At 37.0% G+C, this 16,404-nt stretch overlaps 1 protein-coding gene across 2 annotated transcripts in view; it reads left to right on the top strand.

The window, feature by feature from the left end:
- The window catches only part of Edil3 (EGF like repeats and discoidin domains 3), a 412,828-nt gene that overhangs the window by 142,124 nt on the left and 254,300 nt on the right, over window positions 1–16,404 (top strand). The window contains exon 3 of one of the 2 annotated variants that reach the window (XM_047555552.1): window positions 1,590–1,619. The exons of the other annotated variant lie outside the window; for it this stretch is intronic. Coding sequence (XP_047411508.1) covers window positions 1,590–1,619 — 30 coding nt within the window. The remainder of the gene's footprint in view (window positions 1–1,589; window positions 1,620–16,404) is intronic. 2 annotated transcript variants of the gene reach the window in all.

The following is a 16,404-nucleotide window of genomic DNA, read 5'->3' as shown; positions in this document are numbered from 1 at the left end:
AAAGGGAATTCCTGGAAGCTACCAACGACTTTTCTTTTTGAACATGTTATGATATATTTTGGACACGATAAAGCAGCAAACAGCTTTTTAAATATTTATGTTCTCCACACCATGTATGCCAACTTCATTTCTTTATGTGCCAAGGAGACAAGCCAAACAGTGTGAGAGGAAAACACTGTCAGGACACAAAGTAAGCTTGTCTAGTGTGTGCTCTGTGCAGATGTAACCTTAACGGAAAAGACTGGAGACCGCTCCCTGCTGCACAGGGATGCCTTGATTAACAAATCAGCTGAGAACAAAGCTCCTTTATAAGCAAGTCAGCTAACCGATTTTTATTTTAAAACTTCATGAATCAAGTGAAATGGGACTGGCTCCTATCATATAATTCAGCAGTAATATTCTGGGAAACTGCACTTGTGTACAGGGCAGAAAGCCTTCCTCTGAGAGCGTGTGTGGAAGTGGAAAGGTGAATAGGTGGATTCTAAGCAAAACCGCAAAGCTAAACTGCATTTTTCACTCTAGCAATTGCTGTGCTCCATCTCACACCTGCACAGAGTGGTAGGTTATTGCCCTTGGAGTCCTCTGCTCTCAAACATCTCTAGCTTGAAAACTGGAACCAGAGTGATTCACTATTTAATGAGTTACAGTTAATTTTACCTTATGTTGATATTACCTAGTAATGTCTCAATCTTGGTTACAAATTGGTACCATTTAAGGAGGTTCAGACTTAATTAGTTTGAAGTAAGAGCCCAGAATTTGGCGTTCTGTCAACATCAAGGGTTGTGAAACACTACTCTAGAATAAAATTGTGTATTCATATTGTGGTCTCTGCTTTTCTAATATCCATATGTATCCATGTGTGGGCTGCATAATACAAGCCAAAACCACCTAAGGTCAACCTTTAAAATGTACCATTCCTGTGTCCTTGTCATGGAATCATTGTTACTAAATCTTGAATCATGTGGTGCATATGTGTATGGGAATTTTGTTGTTGTTGTTTTGTTTGTTTGTTTGTTGGGGGTGGAGGAAGCAAATAGGATACAGAGGAGAAAGAGAAAAGGAGTGTATGTGTGCTATAATTTGAATATTTAGGAAAAATCAAAGTGATTTTGACTCATGCCCAGGTAACACATATATTATAACTTCTATCACACAGAACTAATTTTTCAACCATTGAAAATGTCTTTTAATTCCTCTTTGCTAATAGAAAATTGATGGTGGGTACTATATATGATTTGTATTTTAAACAGTACTATTTATGATTATATGTATATATATGTATATAAAGTAACGTAAGTCTTGTTTGCAAGGAAAAATGAAAATTAAGTTCAGACAATACTGTGGTCTTTTCTAATAAATATATGTATTAAAGAATAAATGAGTATACCTATTATTTTGGTATAGATACTCATGAATTTGTTTTTAAATAATGAATGATTTATAATATATGCAAAAATTACAAGTCAAGGGATTGTAGTTATTTTTCTGAAATGTGAAACATATTTATGTTCAATCTCTCTTTCTCTCTTTCCCTTTTTTCCTTCCCCCATCCCTTACCTGCCCCTACTTTTCTTTTCCTGTTAACATAGCATCAGATGAAGAAGAGCCAACCTCAGCAGGTAAAGTTCCTACATGCAAATTAAAGACTATTTTTTAATTTAATGACTTCAATAATACATACTTCAACCATGTTGCTACCAGAAAACTGGCAAAGTTTATTTACATTTTTGTGTCTTGGGCCCACTATGCTGTGCCAGACAGAATGATGTTAAGACTTTGGAATAAAAAGAAATAGATCAAAAAATAAACTAATACAGAAAAAAAAAATAGCACATCATCATTAAAGAATAAGAAAAAATTGGAAAATTGAAACATTGAGATAAATCAGGAAAATAATGAATATGATAAAAATATCAAAAAGGGAAAAATGATAAATTTCCAGAAGTATAATTATGATAAAACATTGTTGTATCAACTATAAAATCAGTATTAGATATATATGCGCTTAAAAATAAAAATGTAGCTCTTTCCTCAAATACTCATTTAACATTTTAATTTTTGCAATTATAATTTAATGATGAGAGAGCCTGTGATGATGACTCCAACCCTTATGTAGATAATCAGCAATTCTCAAGCACAAGCTAGGACCTGAAGTAACTACTGTGAAGAATGCAATAATGGGAAAGGGTGGTGTTTTCATTGTGGTTCCAGAATAGTGGGACAGGGCAAAGAGCTATGCCAGGAGATTGAGAACCAGACACACTCATAGGATAAGGGGTAATAAAGAGCTCATTTGTTTAGCATTTAATAATCCCAGGCTAGCAGAACAACCACATGGGGAAAAAGGAGTAAGACTTGAGATACAGGTGTTGGAGGTCCTGAAGAACAAAGCTCAGATGTCAACACTAGATGGATTCTTTCTTAGTAATTGAAGAAAGGAGTTAATCCTGAAAGTTTAGAGCAGAAAATAGTTGCTGAAACTAATGGGAAAAATGGGGCTTATTTATTTTGTGAAGGCAGGAATGAAACCGAGTTATTGGAATTCAGGTACAAGGTAAGGTCAGTTCAATTCATACACCTACTCTATTTCACCTGGCCTGATCTCATAACTTCTTCCTGTCTGCAAAACTGAACTAGGCTTTTACCTGCAGAATTACTGGAGTTGGAGAATATCATGCTAACTGAAATAAGCCAATCCCCAAAAAACAAAGGCAGAATATTTTCTCTGATAAATGGATGATGATACATACAGAGTTTCCAGGGGAGGGGTTAAGGGAAGAATGGAGGAAGGTTGGATTATATAGAGGGAAATGAGGGAGGGGGGTGGGGGGAAGGAAAGATAGTGGAATGAGACAAACAATCATTACCCTATTACATGTATGATTACAGAAATGGTGTGATTACATTGTGTACAACCAGAGAAATGAAAAGTTGCACTCCAATTCTGCTGTCATTTATAACTAAATAGACAAACAATAAAAAAAATCAAAAATTCAAAGGGAAAAATGAAAGTTTCCTTAAACATTTCTTTGACAAACTCCAGTCAATGTCATATTGCATGATACTCATTATAACTACCTTAGTAGTAAAGTCACAGATTTAGAGGAACACTCAATTGATGTTTCATATTCATAATATAGATTATTTGTAATCCAATTTGGATGATGGGAACTCCCTATCATTTTCTCCCATTCTTGTTGGTGTTATGTACACTGTTGTAAGGAGTGTTCTTATCACATGATTCAATTGCAATCTCACCTTGCCCAGTCTCCCCTGCTTAGTTTCTCACCTGGTTTCGCTCTGATTCTGAAGCCTTGTTGTTTGCAGGGTTGCCCTAAGACTTCCTCTTTATTGCTCAACTTTCATTGAATTTTTCTTTGGATATCAGTGCTTGCCAGAACCCTAACTTCTAGCCCAATTCAGTTTCATTTCTCCTGTGTACTCTTACTCCATACCTTGCTGGTACCTTCCAACTCATGTTGTTTCATCACAAAACAATTTGTGTGTGTGTGTGTGTGTGTGATGATGATAACTTTTTGCTTCCTAAGAATTTTTTGTCAAAAGCAACTGAACATTTTTTCTCCAAACATTCTCCTTACTCCAGAGTAAACTGAACATCATAGATTTTATGTTTTAAAAGTACTTTTGCTTTAAATATGAGCAAATGTTTGTTGTTTATTGTGATTTTAGCAAAGACTATTAAAATAGGACAATGTTTTTTTTAATTGTATAACAATATGAATTTTTTTAATTGTATGATTTCATAAGCACATTATGCTAACATTGAAAAAATTGGTTATCTAGTAAAATAGACACTCCTCTCATATAAAAACTGACAGTGGGAACTAATGTTTTCCTTTCAATTTTATCAACATATAATAAGAAAAACATTATCACAAAGCTGTGTTATAATATTTGACAAAATTTTGTGAGATGTGTAAAGAATTTCTTTTATAAGGAATCTGAATGATTGTGGAAATTAGATTGTGATTTTTTAGTTCTTTTTAGTTCTCTTTTCCAAATTTTTTCAATACTTGTTTTGCATTAGTGAACATTTATAATTTTATTTATGTGTATTTTAAATATTTTTTCAAATATTTTTTATTTAGAGATGTTACCCATAATGTATTTGTGGTATGAATAGTGTTCTCTGTTTTTTACCTTCATCTCCTTCCATCAGTAGAATTTATACATAATTGTACTTTCAAGCTCAGCTTCATTTTGTTAAGTTGTTTTTCCTCCATGTTATTTCTTCCTTCTGTTGAAATTATCAATGTAGTTCAATAAATGAAAATTCACCACAAAAATTATAAATTAATTTAACTTTTATATATTTCCACATGAGGTCTTTACAGAATTCATATTCTCTTCAGGTTACAGCATGACTGTATGATAATTACTTCAAATGCATACTTTAATTTCTTTAAGTTAAATAACTGATTTGTTCAGTGGGAGATAAGCTACTCATCAAAGGACAACAATAAAAGAAGTAGACGAATAAGGGATAATTTTTTTTACTGCCAGATTGTCACGGGTTTCTGAATACTAGTCATTCATGTATGACTTTTTGATTTAAAAATGATTATTTTAGAGGGGCCAAGATGGCGGACTAGAGGGCGGCTGCATTTCACGCTGCTCCAGAACGCAAGACTCAAAAGAGAAGTTAGTGAGAGACTTGGGACAACTCAAAGCTGCCGGGTGAGTCTCTCCTGTTGGGGAGGGGTCCCGGATGGGGCGGTAGCCCCGGAATGCAGGGAATTTGTGAAGTGGAGTTGCTTGGTGAGACGCCCCTCCCCCCGCTGGAGCGGTAAACACGGACAACTGGGATCATCGTAGAGGAGGCGGCTCAGCACAGTGCTTGGACTCGAGCAGCCGCTGGGGCTCCGGGCGGCTGCCTGGGGAGGAGCTGCGTGGCGAGCTGTTTGGACCCAGAACGACCGCTTCTGAACACCCGGGGGTTGCCCGGAGGAGGAGGAGAGGCCCGGCGGGTCACTTTGTCTAGGAGTGACTGCATCAGAGCCACAGGCAGTTGCCAGAGGAGGAGCTGCGTGGTGAACTGTTTGAACTCAGAGCGAGCGCTCCTGAGCAATGGGAGGTTGCCCGGAGGAGGAGGAGGAGCGCGGCGTGTTGCTTGACCTGGGAGTGACTGTATCAGAGCCGCGGGCGGTTGCCGGAGGAGGAGCTGCGTAACGAGCTGTTTGAACTAGGAGCAGCTGCTCCTGAACACCGGTGGCCTGCCTGGAGGAGGAGCATGGTGAGTCACTTGGTCTCGGAGACACCGCTCCTGAACACCCGGGGGGCTACCCCAAGGAGGAGGAGGAGGAACAGGGCGGGTCACTTGGACTTGGAGTGACTGCCTAGGGCTACGGGTGGTTGGCGGGAGGGGGAGACCCGAAGTGAGTTGTTTGGACTCCTAGTGACTGCGTCGGAAACCGGGCGGCTGTCCGGAGGAGGAGGTGTGTGGCGGGTCTCTGGGTCTCGGAGCTATTGTACGGGGCTCCAGGTGGTGGCTCAGGGGAGGGGCTGCATAGCCAGGCGATTAGGTGCAGAGCAGGGTCCCAGGAGCTAGATGGCTTCTTGCTGGAAGAGCCGCACAGAGACACGCCTAGGGGCGGAGCGAAGTTTCCAGGGCGGCGGGCAGATTCTCTGGGAGAGGCAGCCTAAGGAGACTCACCTGCGAAGGGTGAGGCTCCCAGGCCCAGGACGTAGGTCCGGGCCCGTGGTATCGTTGCAGAGGAAGACAGCCCAGCCCAGGTGGTAGTTGTAGATTGAGGGGAACCTCTAGGAGGGCAACTGACCAGCGAGACGTCCCCACCGAGTGAATCTTCCCGGCCGGGGGAGGTTTTCCCACAGGGACGGTAAAACCAGAGACACAGGCACAAACAGGCCTTGCCTCAGCCCGCAGTCTAGTTCCCCATTGGATGACCATTGGTCAACAAGTGGAGGCACCTCTGCCCACTAGCAGGGAATATACGCCACCTGAGGGTTACCACACCTAGAGAGGCAGCTTCTTCGTGGAGCTCTGCATTATCAACCTCCTCCAAGACATCAGGCTACTGAAGGATAAGAGGGGATATACTAGCAATCTTCAGGGACATTATAAGTTGATAGAGGAAATCTGCAATATCTTAATGACCCACTGATTCCTGAACAATATGAGAAAACAAGGGAAGAAAATGCCCCAAACAAATCTAGATGTTACATCAATAAAATCCAACGACAGCATGGCAGAAGAAATGACAGAAAGGGAGTTCAGAATGTACATAATTAAAATGATTAGGGAAGCAAAGGATGAGATGAAAGAGCAAATGCAGGCATTGAACGATCGCACCAATCGACAGTTAACAGAGCAAATTCAGGAAGCAAAAGATCATTTCAATAAAGAGTTAGAGATATTGAAAAAAAACCAAACAGAAATCCTTGAAATGAAGGAAACAATAAACCAAATTAAGAACTCCATAGAAAGCATAACCAATAGGATAGAACAGCTGGAAGACAGAACTTCACATATTGAAGACAAAATATTTAACCTCGAAAACAAAGTTGAACAAACAGAGAAGATGGTGAGAAATCATGAACAGAATCTCCAAGAACTATGGGATATCCTGAAAAGGCCAAATTTGAGAATTATTGGGATTGAGGAAGGCTTAGAGAAACAAACCAAAGGAATGAACAATCTATTTGAAGAAATAATATCAGAAAATTTCCCAAATCTGCAGAATGAAATGGAAAATCAAGTCCAAGAGGCTTATAGGACTCCAAATACACAAAATTACAACAGACCCACACCAAGGCACATTATAATGAAAATACCTAACATACAAAATAAAGACAGAATTTTAAAGGCTGTGAGAGAAAAGAACCAAATTACATTCAGGGGGAAGCTAATACGGATATCAGCAGATTTTTCAATACAGACCCTAAAAGCTAGAAGGGCCTGGAACAACATTTTTCAAGCTCTGAAAGAAAATGGATGCCAACCAAGAATCTTATACCCAGCAAAACTTACCTTCAAATTTGACGATGAAATAAGATCATTCCATGATAAACAAAAGCTAAAAGAATTTACAAAAAGAAAGCCAGCATTACAGAACATTCTCAGCAAAATATTTCATGAGGAAGAGATAAAAAACAAAGAAGCAAATCAGCAAAGGGAGGAATTATCCTAAAGGAACTGTCAAATAAAGGAGGAACCAAGATGTGTCAAAAATTTTAAATATGAACCAAATGACTGGGAATACAAATCATATCTCAATAATAACCCTGAATGTTAATGGCCTGAATTCATCAATCAAAAGACATAGACTGGCAGATTGGATTAAAAAGAAAGATCCAACAATATGTTGCCTGCAAGAGACTCACCTCATAGAAAGAGATACCATAGACTAAAGGTGAAAGGATGGGGAAAAACATACCATGCACAGGACTCAGCAAAAAAGTTGGAGTATCCATACTCATTTCAGATAATGTGGACTTCAAGCCAATGTTAGTTAGAAGGGATAAAGAAGGACATTTCATACTGCTTAAGGGAAGCATAAATCAGCAAGATATAACAATCATAAACATCTATGCCCCAAACAGTGGCTCATCCATGTATGAAACCAATAGACCATAACACAATAATACTAGGTGATTTTAACACGCCTCTTTCACCACTGGACAGATCTTCCAAACAAAAATTGAACAAAGAAACCATAGATCTCAATAACACAATCAATAATTTAGACTTAATAGACATTTATAGAATATACCATCCAACCAAGAGCAAATACACTTTCTTCTCAGCAGCACATGGATCCTTCTCTAAAATAGACTATATATTATGCCACAAAGCTAATGTCAGCAAATACAAGAAGATAGAGACACTACCTTGTATTCTATCAGATCATAATGGATTGAAGTTACAAATTAATGAAAGAGTAAAAAACAGAAACTACTCCAACACCTGGAGATTAAACAATATGCTACTATATGATGAATGGATAACAGAAGATATTAGGAAGGAAATTAAAAAATTCTTAGAGGTAAACGAGAACAAAGAAACATCATATCAAAATCTCTGGGACACTATGAAAGCAGTACTTAGAGGAAGATTTATTTCATTGAGCGCATTTAATAAAAGAAGTAAAACTCAAAAAATAAATGACCTAACACTACAGCTCAAAGCCCTAGAAAAAGAAGAACAGAATAACACCAAAAGTAGTAGAAGACAGGAAATAGTTAAACTGAGAGCTGAAATCAACGAAATTGAAACGAAAGAAACAATACAAAAAATTGACAAAATAAATAGTTGGTTCTTCGAAAAAACAAACAAAATTGATAAACCTTTAGCCACACTAACAAAGAGAAGACGAGAGAAAACCCAAATCACTAAAATTCGGAATGAACAAGGAAATATCACAACAGACACGACTGAAATACAAAACATAATTAGAAGCTATTTTGAAAATCTATACTCCAACAAAATAGAAAATTTCGAAGACATCAACAGGTTTCTAGAGACATATGAATTGCCTAAACTGAACGAGGAGGACATACACAATTTAAATAGACCAATTTCAAGTAATGAAATAGAAGAAGTCATCAAAAGCCTTCCAACAAAGAAAAGTCCAGGACCAGATGGGTTCTCAGCCGAGTTCTACAAAACTTTTAAAGAAGAACTCATTCCAATACTTCTCAAAGTATTCCAGAAAATAGAAGAGGAGGGAACTCTCCCATACTCATTCTATGAAGCCAATATTACCCTGATTCCTAAACCAGACAGAGACACATCGAGGAAAGAAAATTTCAGACCAATATCCTTAATGAACATTGACGCAAAAATTCTAAACAAAATTTTAGCAAATCGCATACAAAAACATATTAAAAAGATAGTGCACCATGATCAAGTGGGTTTAATCCCAGGGATGCAAGGTTGGTTCAACATCAGGAAATCAATAAATGTCATTCACCATATCAATAGACTTAAAGTCAAGAATCACATGATTATTTCGATAGATGCAGAAAAAGCATTTGATAAAATACAGCACCCCTTCATGCTCAAAACACTAGAAAAAATAGGGATAGTGGGAACATTCCTTAACATTGTAAAGGCCATCTACGCTAAACCCATGGCTAATATCATTCTAAATGGTGAAAAACTGAAAGCATTCCCTCTAAAAACTGGAACAAGGCAGAGATGCCCTCTTTCACCACTTGTATTCAATATCGTCCTTGAAACTCTAGCCAGAGCAATTAGACAGACCAAAGAAATTAAAGGGATACGAATAGGAAAAGAAGAACTCAAACTATCCCTATTTGCTGATGATATGATGGTATGCTTAGAGGAACCAGGAAATTCCACCAGAAAACTTTTAGATCTCATAAGTGAATTCAGTAAAGTAGCGGGATATAAGATCAATGCACATAAATCTAAGGCATTTCTATACATAAGCAATGAATCTTCAGAAAGAGAAATTAGGAAAACTACCCCATTCACAATAGCTTCGAAAAAAATAAAGTATTTGGGAATCAATCTCACAAAAGAGGTGAAAGACCTCTACAATGAGAACTACAGAACACTAAAGAAAGAAATTCAAGAAAACCTCAGAAGATGGAAAGATCTCCCATGTTCTTGGATAGGAAGAATTAATATTGTCAAAATGGCCATACTACCAAAAGTGCTATACAGATTCAATGCAATTCCAATTAAAATCCCAATGATGTATCTTACAGAAATAGAGCAAGCAATTATGAAATTCATCTGGAAGAATAAAAAACCCAGAATAGCTAAAGCAATCCTTGGCAGAAAGAGTGAAGCAGGAGGTATCGCAATACCAGATCTTCAACTCTACTACAAAGCAATAGTAACAAAAACGGCATGGTATTGGTACCAAAATAGAAAGGTGGATCAATGGTACAGAATAGAGGACACGGACACAAACCCAAACAAATACAATTTTCTCATACTAGACAAAGGGGCCAAAAATATGCAATGGAGAAAAGATAGCCTCTTCAACAAATGGTGCTGGGAGAATTGGAAATCCATATGCAACAGAATGAAACTAAACCCATATCTCTCACCATGCACGAAACTAAACTCAAAATGGATTAAGGATCTCGGAATCAGACCAGAGACCTTGCATCTTATAGAAGAAAAAGTAGGTCCAGAGCTTCAACATGTCGGCTTAGGACCAGACTTCCTCAACAGGACTCCCATAGCACAAGAAATAAAAGCAAGAATTAATAACTGGGATAGATTCAAACTAAAAAGCTTTCTCTCAGCAAAGGAAACTATCAGCAATGCAAAGAAAGAGCCTACAGAGTGGGAGAAAATCTTTGCCAATCATACTTCAGATAGAGCGCTAATCTCCAGAATCTATAAAGAACTCAAAAAACTCTACACCAAGAATGTAAATAATCCAATTGACAAATGGGCTAAGGAAATGAATAGACACTTCACAGAAGAAGATCTACAAGCAATCAACAAACATATGGAAAAATGTTCAACATCTCTAGTAATAAGAGAAATGCAAATCAAAACCACCCTAAGATTCCATCTCACCCCAATTAGAATGGCAATTATCAAGAATACAAGCAACAACAGGTGTTGGCGAGGATGTGGGGAGAAAGGTACACTCTTACATTGCTGGTGGGGCTGCAAATTAGTGCAGCCACTCTGGAAAGCAGTGTGGAGATTCCTTAGAAAACTTGGAATGGAAACACCATTTGACCCAGCTATCCCACTCCTTGGCCTATACCCAAAGGACTTAAAATCAGCATATTACAGAGATACAGCCACATCAATGTTCATAGCTGCTCAGTTCACAATAGCCAGATTGTGGAACCAACCTAGATGTCCTTCAATTGATGAATGGATAAAGAAACTGTGGTATATATATACAATGGAATATTACTCAGCCATAAAGAATGATAAAATTATGGCATTTGCAGGCAAATGGATGAAACTGGAGAATATCATGCTAAGTGAGATAAGCCAATCTCAAAAAACCAAAGGAAGAATGATATCGCTAATAAGTGGATGATGACACATAATGGGGGGTGGGAAGGGTTAGTGTTGGGGTTGGAGTTGGGTTTAGGGAGGGGGGCAGGAATGGAGGAAGGAAGGACTGTATAGATGGAGGAGAAGGGTGGGAGGGGAGGGGGGGAAGGGAAAAATGGCAGAATGAATCAAACAACATTACCCTATGTAAATTTATGATTACACAAATGGTATGCCTTTACGCCATGTACAAATAGAGAAACAACATGTATCCCATTTGTTTACAATAAAAAAAATAAAATAAAATAAAATAAAAAATAAAACTATAAAAAGAAAAAAAAAAAAAGAAAGGAACTGAGTTTGGGTTTACATAAAAAATAGCTATTAATACTGAATTAACTTCTATAATAAATGAAAATTATGCATGGAGAAAGTAGAATCTTTCTGACATATGTAAAAGTTAAAATATTTTGTGTTCTGCATTGTATATACCTAAGTAGTATGTAACATGCCTATATATGTATGTGTGTGTGTGTATGTATATATATACACACACACACACACATAATGATGTGATCATTTTATTATCAAACAAATTAACATAGTCTCATGTCACATCATTACTACTTGTTGGAAAGTTATAAGAAAACATATTATACCCTCATAGCAAATTTTCAGTAAACTATTGAATATTATTACTGTGGTCTGAGACCATACATTAGATCTTTAGATTTATTTTTCCTATGTAACTGCAGTTTTATATCTTGTGACTTATATCTCACCATTTCCTAACCCCATACTCAAACCCAATAATCACTGTTCTACTCTCTATTAATTCAATTTCATATATTAAGTGAGGTTTTATACTTAGGATAATATCCTTCAGATTGATCTGTGTGGTTACAGTAGCAGAATCTCTTTTTTAAAGCTGAATAATATTTCATTATATTTCAATATATTCCTTATATTTACATATGCTGCAAGTTACTGCAATTTACTTCCCTATTTATCTGTGTATGGTCACTTAAATAGTCTCCATAAGGTGCTTATTGTTAATAATCATAGTACAGATATTTCTATGAGGTGCTCATTTCATTTTCTTTGGGTATATACTAAGAGGAGTATTGTTGGGGATGATAGTGTCACCTATAATTTTTTGAGGAAATTTTATACTGTTGCATATGACTGCACCAGTTTCCATTCCCATCAACAATGTGCAAGAGTAGCCTAAAACTTTATCTTACAACATATGAAAAAATTAATATTTTAAGGTTCTCCTTTTGTATTTTATTTTAAAAATTTTTATATTTATTCTAGTTAGTTATACATGACAAGAGAATGCATTTATCCATCTTGATAAGTTATACACAAATGGAGTATAATTTCTCATTTTCTGATTGTACATGTGGTTGGATCACATTGGTCATGCAGTCATATATGTACATGAGGTAATAATGTCTGCTTCACTCTACTATCTTTTCTACCCCCAAACCCCTTCCCCTCCCTTCTCTTCCCTCTACCTAATCTAGAGTAACTATTTTTCCCTAGCACCCCTATCCTTGGTGTCAACCAGCATTCGAATATCAGAGAAAATATTTGACCTTTGGATTTTGGGTTTGGCTTATTTTGCCTAGCATGATATTGTCCAAATCCATCCATTTACCAGTAAATGCCTTAATTTCATTCTTCTTTAAAGCTGTATACACACACACACACACACACACACACACACACATATATATATATATATATATATGATGGAATATTTATACCCCACATTTTCTTTATCCACTGATCTGTTGAAGGAGATCTGTGTTGGTTTCACAGTTTAGCAATTGTGAGTTGAACTGCTATAAACTGATGTGGCTATGTCACTGTAGTATGATGATTTTAAATCCTTTGAGTAGAAACCTAGGAGTGGGATAGCTGAGTCAAATGGTGGTTCCATTCCAAGTTTTCTGAGGAATCTTCTTACTGCTTTCCATAATGGTTGTACCATTTTGCGTTCCCACCAACAAGTACGAGTGCACTTTTTTCTCCACATCCTCACCAACATTTATTGTTGCTTGTGTTCCTGATAATTTGCCATTCTGATTGGGGTGAGATGAAATCTTAGAGTCATTTTGATTTGCATATCTCTAAGCACTAGAGATGTCGAACAGTTTTTCATATTTTTTTTGGTTCGATGGTATATCTTCTGTGAAATGTCTGTTCAATTCCTTATTCCATTTATTGATTGGGTTATTTGTTTTGTTGTTGTTAAGTTTTTTGTTTTCCTTATATGTCCGAAAGATTAATGCTTTATCTTAGGTGCATGTGGTAAAGACTTTCTCCCTAACTGTAGGTTAATTTCATTTTGTTACATGTGGCTTTCCATTATTCCCAGCACCATTTGCTGAAGAGGCTCTTTTTTCCAATGTATGTTTTTGGCACCTATGTTCACTATGAGATAACTGTATTTATGTGGGTTTGTCTCTTTGTCTTCTATTCTGTACCATTGGTCTATGTGTCTGTTTTGGTGCCAATACAAGGCCATCTGTACTGTAATTTAAGGTCTGGTATTGTGATGCCTCCTGCTTTACTTTTCTTGCTAAGAATTGCTTTGGATATTCTGGGTCTCTTATTTTTTCAAATGAATTTGACTATGAAGTGGTGCTGTAGTTTGTCAAATGCTTTTTCTGCATCTATTGAGATGATCATATGATTCTTTTTTTTAAGTTTACTGATATGATGAACTACATTTATTGATTTCTGTACTTTGAACCAACCCTGCATCCCTGGGAAGAACCCCATTGATCCTGGTGCACTCACTTTTAAATATGTTTTTGTATGAAAGTTGCCAGAATTTTATTGAGAATTTTGCATCTTTGTTCACCACAGGGATGCTCCATTGTTTGGGACAAAGACATTTACAATGTTATATCTTTCTGCTGTATAATTGCCTTCAGAAAAATGAAATTACCTTCTTTGGCCCTTCTGATTAACTTTTGCCTGAAGTCCACTTTATCTGATATGAGGATGGAAACCCCTGCTTGTTAATGAAATCCATATGAGTGATATTATTTTCCTATTCTTTCATCTTCAGTGCATGAATGTCTTTGCCTATGAGGTGAGTGTTTTGGAGACAGCATGTTGTTGAGTCTTAATTTTAAATCCAGTCTGCCAGTCTACGTCTTTTGATTGATAAATTTAGGCCATTATCATTCAAGGTTATTATTGAGATATGATTTGTATTCCCAGTCATTTTTGTTCATTTCTGGCTTTTAATTTGATTTAGTTTCTGCTTTGATTGATTACTCCATTATTGTAGTTCCTCTCTTTGCTAGTTTTCACTTATTTCTTTCACTTCATCCTCATGAAACATTTTTTAGAATGTTTTATAGTGCATGCTTTCTAATTGTGAATTTTTTAAAACTTTTGTTTATCATGGAAGGTTTGTGTTTCATCTTAAAATCTGAAACTTAATCTTGCTGGATATAAAATTTTTGGTTGCCATCCATTTTCTCCCAGAGTTTGAAATATGTTTTTCCATGACCTCCTAGCTTCGAGGGTCTGTGTTGAAAAGTCAGTTGAGACCTGAGTTTGTTTCCCCTATTCATAATTGCTTTTTTTCTCTCATAGCCTTTAAGATTTTATCCTTATTCTTATTTTAGTCATTCTTATTATAATGTGTCTTGCTGTGGGTCTGCTATAATTTTATACATTTGGGGTCCTGTAAACCTCTTGTATTTGATATTCCATTTCATTCTTTAGGGAAATTTTCTTTTGGGAAATTTTCTGATATTATGTCTTTGAAAAAACTGTGCATTCATTTGGTTTGTATCTCTGCTCCTTCATCCATCCTCATAACTCTTAAATTTGGTCCTTTCATGTTATCCCATAAATCTTGGAAGTTCTATTCATGAATTCTTATCATATTCTCTGTATGGTCAGCTTTATTTTCAATATTAAATATTTTGTCTTCATTGCCTGAGATTCTGTCTTCCAAATGATCTAGTCTGTTGGTGTTGCTTTCCATTGAATTTATAACTTGGTTTATTGATTTCTTCATTCCAAGGCCCTCTGCTGGGTTATTTTTCACAATCTCTAACTCTTTATTAAAGTGATCATTCACTTCCTCTATTTTCTCTTAATTTCTCTCATTATACCATATTTTATTTCACAGATCAGTTTAATAATGTACATTATGTACATTCTAAACTCCCTCTTGGACATTTTTTTCTACTTTCTTGTCAGTGGATTCTCTTATTGTGGTCTTGGTTTGTTTGGGCCCCTTATTCCCTTGTTTTTTCATGTTGCTTGTGTGTTTTCCCATCCAGTTTTAAGGATCTGAGGCAGTACAGATTCTACTCTGTAGACCTATATTGTCCCTGAAAATTTCCAGTACCCCACCTTTATAAGGGATACTAATATCAACAGCACCCAGTGTAAACAATGTATAACCTTAATTATAATAGCTTCTGCCAAGGTATCTACTGCTTTCTCGCTATACACAAAAATGATGAGTTCAGTCACTGTCTACAATGTAAACAGAAAATTTGCTAAATGGGTTTACAAAATTTCAATTGGTGGACAAAGAGAGAACAGAAATTGTGTAAGATGTGATGTTCATGAGGAAGAAAGAGTGAAATTAGAAGTAAAACTCCACAGAAAGAGTGGAAGAGGAAACAATAGAAATTGGTCATTAGGTGGAGAAAAGGTAGAAAGGGAATCCAGGAAAATAGACAAGTGAAAGGAAGAATACATACAAAGAAGAAAAAACTAAATATGTAAGAATATACAGCTGGACTGCAAAATACTATGCATATATCACTGTCCTCAACAAAGTGATTCATGGCAAATGGCTTTTAACAAATATGGTGGAGAGAAATGTTAGAGAAGAAATATATGAAAATAAAATAAATCTCAATGGAAAATCGAGCAACTATCTCTGTCAGCATTTGAAAGTTTCTAAGCCCTGTCTCTGACTTCTCACAAGATCATCTGACCCAGACAGACCCTGGCAGACCCAATTTGTATTCTACCAATCTGGTCTTCAGATATCCCTGGTTTGAGCATGTTGCAGTCCCAAGATCTCAATGCTGCTGGAATTTGGAGAGAGACCACCAGGGATGAGCATTCCTGAGAAACAGCAAATGGGTGGCAGCCACCAGCACTCTAGGAAGAAGACCCTAGGCACAGTCAAACCCACAGGCACCCCAATGCTGAACCTCCAGTTTCTGGCAGGTATCACCAGACAGGGGTGTCTATACCCCAAGATGGCAATGGCAGCTAACCTGCTGGAACCTGCTGATACCCAAACCCCCAGGTCCTGGGCTGATGTCTCAAGATGGATGTGGCTGAGTGCAACCAAACCTGGAGTCTCCCTGGCAGTGGACCTCTGGGCAGTGGTGGGTATAGTAGTAGCAGGGGTCTGTGGCAGC

This window comes from Sciurus carolinensis, chromosome 6 (genome assembly GCF_902686445.1).
Source record: "Sciurus carolinensis chromosome 6, mSciCar1.2, whole genome shotgun sequence".
NCBI lineage: Eukaryota > Metazoa > Chordata > Mammalia > Rodentia > Sciuridae > Sciurus > Sciurus carolinensis.
The sequence above is the reverse complement of the archived record's forward strand: the minus strand, read 5'-3'. Positions and strand labels throughout refer to the sequence as shown.